The 8,040-nt window shown below is 50.0% G+C and overlaps 1 protein-coding gene across 4 annotated transcripts in view; it reads right to left on the minus strand.

The window, feature by feature from the left end:
* The window catches only part of LOC133341994 (cell surface glycoprotein MUC18-like), a 52,526-nt gene extending 45,693 nt beyond the window's left edge, over positions 1-6,833 (minus strand). For all 4 annotated transcript variants that reach the window (XM_061550852.1, XM_061550850.1, XM_061550849.1 and 1 more), the window contains exon 1: positions 6,672-6,833. In XM_061550852.1, coding sequence (XP_061406836.1) covers positions 6,672-6,720 — 49 coding nt within the window. In that variant the 5' untranslated portion in view covers positions 6,721-6,833. The remainder of the gene's footprint in view (positions 1-6,671) is intronic.
* Positions 6,834-8,040: the final 1,207 nt, after the last annotated feature.

Here is an 8,040-nt window from a genome sequence, read left to right on the forward strand (position 1 = left end):
TGCTGAACTAGTAATGAATTTGGATGTGTTATTTACGTGACAAACCTTACTGATTGGCTGTGTCGGGTGATGGCAGGTTTCACGACACATTTATATTTCTGTGATCTAACCAAAAAAATATACTCTTAAGGAAAATTGCAAACCATTCACATTTTAATTTAACTCCGCCTCTAATGTCAGGAGTGGGATCGAGCGCTTCGGGGGGAAATGGGAAATCGAGGACGCATTGTCGTATGTGTGTGTGGATGTGTTGTGTGTGTATCTTTTCATCTGTACTTTCGGAGTCCCTGACCCTCTGCCCACGATAATTAAGGACCTTCATGATGGTGAGCGGGCCCGGGTAAAACTACTTGGCCAGGAGTCAGAGCCATTCCCTGTACACCTTTGGGTGCGACAGGGATGTCCTCTGGCTCCCAAATGATTTAACATCTATTTTGACCACGTAGTTCATGAAGCATTCAATAGCTGTGTAACGGGTTCCGGAGACACTTGTAGAGGTAACTTCTTTATTACAATACAACACTCCAACAGTACTCCAACAGTCCTGATACTCTGTTACAACCTAGGTACACAGCCTAGCTACACAGCCTAGATACTCTACTCTGGCTACGCTCTGCAACTCGCCCTCACAAGGTTGCAGAGTCGGGAGTTCCAGAGTCCCAGCGCTGGCTCTCACAGCATCCCAGGGTCTCCAGATGGCTGGTCGTGGGTCTTGGGTCTTGAGTTACAACTGGGCCCCGATCGTCCAGGGAGCTCTCCTTTTATGCCTGGTCCAACAAGGGGTGGGGCCGTGTGCGCCACCAGACATCCCACAGAGCACACACAGCCCCCCCCCCCCCCCCCCCCCCCGTTGGCGGCGTCCAGAGGCTTAAGTGTCTGGACCCCCTGGGAACCCAATGCCTGGCGCCCAGAGGCTTGAGCGTCTGGACCCCCTGGGAACCCAGCGCCTGGCGCCCAGAGGCTCAAGCGTCTGGACCCGCCCGGGAACCCAGAGCCCCCAGCAGCCCCTCCCTTCTTATGTCACTACAGCTGTACCGGAGGAATTTCCATCTGGTACAGATAAAATGGGAGGCTGATCGATGCCCGGGTGCGATCAAGGGATGGCTCCCTATTGGTCAACCACGTTATGTATGCCGATGATTTGGTAATAGCTGCTCATTTAGAGGAGGAGTTGGAGACGCTGCTGCTGAGACTGGAGCGTGCCACTAAGAGATGGGGCCGTACCATCAGCCCCACCAAAACGAAGCACCTGCCTGGGTATTTTGTACCATCGGACACTCCACCCCCACAACTCCCAATTGGTGATAGGGCAGTTGTGGAGAGAGTGGAGAGTTTCCCATACCTGGGCAGTGTGCTCATGGCCGGCTCCGGTTTAACAGCAGAGGTCTCACTCCGAATCAGTCGAGCGGCATTATATTTTCATCGGTTGCGTAATGCTGTGTGGAAGCTACCTGGTCTGTCGCTCCGCATGAAGTTTCAGGTCTTCTCGGCCAGTCATTCCCTCCCTTCTCTACGCTTGCAAAACGTGAACCCCCTTAATGGAACATCTTCACCAGTTAGAAACATTTAGGCTGGCCTGCCTACGATCCATCCTGGGTTTAACCTGGCTGGATTGTGTGAGGAGCTCACAAATCCTTGAAAGATCTAGACAAAGTCCCATCGGTGAGCTCCTACAGCGGGCAAGGCTGCGTTGGCTGGGCTATGTAGCCCTCAAGGGGGCTAAATAGGCGCGGCACAGGCTAGATAGGAGATGGAGTGATGTGGTACAGGAGGATGTGAAGCTGAGCGGACTTGCCGATGACTGGTACCAGCGGTGTCAAGATCGGCCTCTGTAGAAGAGGCTCGTGAAGGGCGCTACTGGGCAGTTGGAGGCAGTTGCCCTCCAACAACAACGGAGGGCGGAGGAGCGACGCTCACAACAGCATGTGTAGCTAAAGCACAGCAAGTTGGCACAGTCGGGGGTACAGGTGGTGCATCAGCCAGTCGTCTCAGTCAGTCGACCTGTGGCATCTGGGTCTGCCCCGTGACCTCCTGCCAGTGGGCGTTCGACACTTCACGTGGCCTCAAGGTGCACATCGCCTGGCACAAGCTTCGTGGTGACGTCACCGCCACTTAGTGGCGAATGGCGGTTGTTGGTTGTTGTGTGTATGTCGATGTATGTGTGTGTAATTCCATGTGTGTGAGTGAGTCTCTGTGTGTGTGTACGTCGATGTGTGTGCATTAATCCATGTGTGTGTGTGTGTAAGTCCATGTGTGTGTGTGTTAGTCAATGTGTGTAAGTCAATATGTGTGTGCGTGTAGGTCGATGTGTGTGTGGGTCGATGTCTGTGTGTGTGCAAGTCGATGTGTGCGTTTCTTTTTTGCCCGGGCAACGCCAGGTACTTCCCGCTCGTATATAATATAGGGCAAAGCACAGTCCATGATAACACGTGAGATGCATACGCAGGCTGAACAAAGACTTAGGTGCGGGGGTAGCATCTAGAAGCATCCAGCAGCATCCCAATGCCTTGTGTGATGCTACGCCGAGGCAGCCGTACGACCGCTTATTCCAACTCGCGTGACGTAGTTCTGTTCACTCGATTGTGTTATATCCAATTCACATCCGCGTAATAAAAAATGTGTTCCCTAATACATTAATCACGTCACATCCAATTCGCGTTATGAAAACAACAAGACGCATTATGGGAGAACAGACTGTACGTAGCCAACCACGCTAGTTGCACATGGGTTGTTGCATTAGATAGTTAACCGTCGCACATCGCTTTGGAGGGAATGCTCGCGAGTTTGTAATGGAAGTGGTCGTTGCTTGCGAGACCGGCTATGTGGACTAGAAGAGAGGGAATCACGATTTACTTTGTTTCATTTTACCATGTAAGACCCACTGAGATGTATGGCTCTTTTTCCCAGAAGCGACCTGGCCATAAATGATAGCTCAACGAAGGGGCTTATCATCGTGTGTAAATTTATAGTAGCCAAATAATTTAAAAGCACGTTGAGTCTAAATGTAGAGTGAAAACCGGAGGACCTGGAGAAAAATCCACGCAACCACGGGGAGAACATACAAACTCCAAATATACAGCAGGTGTCAGGGTCGGGATCGAACCCACATCCTCCTGCATATCAGGTGAGGGAGATAACATCATGAACCAATCTCAAAGTGGCAAGTTTGAATTTCTTGATATGCTTTAGCATGTGGGAAGGATGATGGACATCACGATGACGTTAGCTCACACAATGAAGCAAATTACATTATTGTTCTTTAAATTTTACTCATGTTGTGTAAGATTCCGGAAGCAGCAACAACAGATGGATTATCTATTTCTCGTTAGGAAGGAAGTTGATGACAGGGTTTGGTGACAATCTAATTTATATTTATAGAGCGCTTTCACTGAAGGTGCTTGACATAGCTTACACAACAATCGCAGAGTGGAATGATTTCGTTGGGCAGAGGGAGTGCTACAAGGATTGAGGAATGAGTGAGAGCAATCGAGGGGTATTTGGGGCTCACGAAAGGGCTATCGGGGAGGGATGGGAAGGAGTGTAGGGGCAACGTTGAGCCTATGGTTCAGTGTTAAGTCTATGGGCAGTGTTGAGACTATGGTGCAGTGCTGAATCTATGGGCAGTGCTGAGTCTATGGTGCAGTGCTGAGTCTATGGGCAGTGTTGAGTCTATGGTGTAGTGTTGAATATATGGTGAAATGCTGAGCCTATGGGCAGTGTTGAGTCTATGGGCTGTTTTGAGTCTATGGTGTAGTGCTCAGTGTATGGGCAGTGTTGAGTCTATGGGCAGTGTTGAGACTATGGTGTAGTGCTCAGTCTATGGGTAGTGTTGAGTCTATGGTGCGGTGCTGAGTCTATGGGCAGTGTTGAGTCTATGGGCTGTGTTGAGTCTATAGTGTAGTGTTGAGTCTATGGGCTGTGTTGAGTCTATGGTGCAGTGCTGAGTCTATGAGCGGTGTTGAGTCTATGGGCTGTGTTGAGTCTATAGTGTAGTGTTGAGTCTATGGGCAGTGTTGAGTCTATGGTGCAGTGCTGAGTCTATGAGCAGTGTTGAGTCTATGGGCTGTGTTGAGTCTATAGTGTAGTGTTGAGTCTATGGGCTGTGTTGAGTCTATGGTGCAGTGCTGAGTCTATGGGCAGTGTTGCGTCTATGGGCTGTGTTGAGTCTATAGTGTAGTGTTGAGTCTATGGGCAGTGTTGAGTCTATAGTGTAGTGTCGAGTCTATGGGTAGTGTTGAGTCTATGGGCTGTGTTGAGTCTATGGTGCAGTGCTGAGTCTATGGGCAGTGTTGAGTCTATGGTGTAGTGTTGAGTCTATGGTGTAGTGTTGAGTCTATGGTGCAGTGTTGAGTCTATGGTGGTGCTGCTCAATGTACAGGAGAAGTTTATTCCATTGGAGGGTACAAGGAGGGAGAAGGACTGGAAACGGGATTGGGCACAGGGAGGAGAGGCAGAGAGTTGATTGGGAACGAAGAGGACGAGATGAGGGGACATGGAGGGAGATGAGTGAGGCGAGATGATGACGATGATGATGATGAGGCAGGGCCACGGAGAGATGTAACGACGCGCGTCAGGTATTGAAAAAGCCAGCGGCGTCGTTAACGAGGAGCCGGTGCGAAGTTGAAGGAGGAGAGGCGAAGTGTGAGAATTAAAGCGGAGACTGACAGTGACGCGTGCGGAAACATGTTTGAGTGTATTGGACGGGAAGGCAAGGGGCAGGGAGCGTGAAAAGACGAAGCGTCGCTGGAGGAGTTGCTGTGCAGTAGATGTGACGGCGAGTAACCTCCCGGTCATATATCGTGTGTGTGTGCGGGTGTGCCACATCTCATCTCAGTCAGTCGACCCATGGTCACTGTGACCTCCTGCCAGCGGGCGTTCAGCACTTCACGGGTCCTTAACGTGCACCTAGCCTGGCACAAGCGCCGTGGTAACGTCACTGCCACTTAGTGGCGAATTGCGGTGGTTGTTGTCACATTGGTGTGGACAATGGGGGGCAACCCCTCCAGAAATGAAAAATATAAGAGTTGTTAGTAAGTGAGGGTCAAATTCGATCCGCGTTGTGTGATCGGCATCGCGCTCGCTGAAGGTGTTGATGCCTTCAGGGAAGTCGTGTCCCGTATACGCACCTGCGCACAATTCTGTGAGTCACTTCTAACTGCTTTGTCGTTAATTATTGCCAATTATGGACTCAGACTATTGTCCTATCATCTCATAGAGTCCCCGGCACATAATAATAATATGCTACACAGTGGTAGTGGGGGGTCGCAAAATGCCGATTTATTACTAATAAACCACAATGATCCGATCGAAATTAGGGATTTCGATCGGATCATTGGGGGAGCACGTGCCACCCCACCCCCACTGGCTCCTCAAATGAGTACCTAGTAAGGTGCGTAAACATCCCCACTGGGGAGACAAAGGCGCTCGGGCGTGGTGCTGGCCAAAAGTATTACGAAGTTTATTTCGTACTACTTTTAGATTTACTTGACTTCCCTACGAAGTGGTACTCATTTCCATGCCCGCAAAGGGGTGATGAAGCCGAGTCGACCCCTAACTTGCACTCACAACCATCGCAATCGCTAGCTACCCTCGCTCTCTCGCTGATCGGTTACTATATACCCGGCATATTTACAACTCAGTTTTGCAAATGTTAAAGAATCACGTAATCTCTGTAATACTTATACAACTTCAGCGCGTAGGGGATGATTAACTTTTTTCACGTAGGAAGTTATTAAATTCGTGGATAAAACATTCAACATTGCAGACAGCGGTGGTTTTTCCCGCTGAGACCCCAATGGGAAATTCCGCAAGCATGCTCGACGAGTCTCTAATGGTTTAATTTTAAACATTTCAGTTCCCTCGAATATGAGTAATATGAGAAGTAATATTTAGCAATACCATAAAAAGGTCAAATTTGTAGAACCGTGTGCCATTCATAGAAAAGGTTCATCTTCACAGACCAATTGTCAAAACGAACTTCCTCTTTCAGACTGCTATTCAAAAGTTAATTACCGTAATCATATGACCGTTCAGAATAGATTTGTAGTAACGATCTGGTCCAAGTGTGGCATCAGACATAGTAACAATGTGGAACAGCTGAACAAATTAAAGTGGCTCGCGATGCACGAGCGTACAACAACGCCCCGATTATGAATATCGGTTCCGCTCACAACCGATTGCAACAATTGAACCAACGCGAAGCATCATTTGATAATCTCACGCTGTTTAACAGAGCTGCCGAAAACGCACAGGAACCCCAACTCAACACTGAGGGTGCAACACAGAGCTGAGGTGAGACAAAGACAAAGACAAAGATCCCCCGGGTAGCCTTAACAGAGTGTGGGGGGCAAGTGCTGCTAGGGAGTAGCACCTAGTGAAGGCCGGCACAGCACGCGAGGGGGTGGGTGGCCAGCACCACCCCGACCGCCTTTGTCTCCCAGTGGCGATGTTTACACACCGCACCAGGTACTAATTTGAGGCCGAGTCGACCTTCGGGGAGGCCCAGGACAGGTTCAGAAAATCGTCACTGGTGTTAGCCGTGAGCGGGAATCGAACTCGGGACGCCGGGTTCGTATCGCAGCGCAGCAATAATACACCACAGCGATGAAACTTACAATAACCGATGACATTTGTCACGGGATAACACTCCACGACATGGCGCAATCACTTACGTTGCGTGGCGAGCGCGAACAGAAAGCAGCAGGCGGCTTTTACACCCATGACGTTACCGGTGAAAACGTTTTCAAAAGAGCTGGGAGCGTAAACGCGGCCGCGGTCCCCGTGCCGTGGTGGTGGTGGTGGCTGCGCTCAGGCTGCTGGAGCGCCCACGCGGAAGGGCGAGAGAGCAGAGAGAGAGAGAGAGCTGTGCAACGTTCCGCCCGATTTATGGCCCAAATTATAACCCTTGCTGTGTGACATGGCACAATCTAATTAGATTGTGCAGCACTGTACGTTTAAAATAATATATACTGCATACGTTTAGTTATTGGTGACTTTTAGCGATTTAGAAAATATATATTGCGCGTGTTTTTTCCCCCACTCGGAGTTCACTCACGCGTTGAGGTGGGAAGAGGGGGTAGCGCTCACTTCATATTCAGATGCAAACAGACGAAGATTGTATCATGGGACCTTTTTGCCAGTATCCCTTTCTGGGAATAAAACGGGTGTTAAGATGTTGCTGCTCGTCCCGAGCTATAAATGCTGATAGTTGCACTGTCTTTGTTACTGTTCGTCTTTTGGCGTTCTGTGGTCTGACACTGGTGAGACAAGGCTATATGGAAGGCTACCTCTGGTGTAGGACAATCAGTTTCAAAGACAAGGCACGTGTAATGGGTTGAACCGAGTCGCAGGCGTAGACTTCGGAGGCAACACATGTATTCAGTTCCAACACGGGGTAACTTCCTCTTAGCAGAATAACACCCTAAGGTGGTGACCACCCGGCTAGCTACACTAGTTACTTCACTAGTTACCACGTAACTGCTACTACAGATCCGGGACCACAACATCTGCCCGGGTCCACGTGCTGGAAGACTCGTTGAACGGAGATCGTAGACGAAGGGTTTCTTTCCCGGGATGAACAACCCTGGTCCCTCTCGGGACCCAGCTTCTATTCTGTGCAACCTATTTGTCTGTGCACCTGTACTCATGAATTCCTGACTCAACCCGTTTAATCTGGAAGGGTGTCCGGCTGGCGACTACGCACCCAGCCCGTGTGCATTCGGTGTGTGGCGCTGCGATCCCTTGACCTCGTCGTCTGCTCTGATCGCTTAATATTTCACCACAGCCCCCTCCCCGATGTCGTGCATGACTCATTGTGGCTGGCCGGGTGAACATGTGTGCGCCCATACAATTGAAGTACCGTTGAGGACGCTTGGACACCGTTGTAAGGCACACGTGTTTATTTGTACAAGTAGTCACACTGCGGACATACAATACTAGAGAGGTGTATCGGCCCCCTCACCCGGATAGCTGGGAATACTCTATTAGCTACCCCTGACCTATCCCTAGTCCTCCACTAACGGGGAGGCTATCTAGCCCGAC

The sequence above is a fragment of the Lethenteron reissneri genome, chromosome 13 (assembly GCF_015708825.2).
Source record: "Lethenteron reissneri isolate LAM-NWPU_2019-01 chromosome 13, ASM1570882v1, whole genome shotgun sequence".
NCBI classification, from domain to species: Eukaryota; Metazoa; Chordata; class Hyperoartia; order Petromyzontiformes; family Petromyzontidae; genus Lethenteron; species Lethenteron reissneri.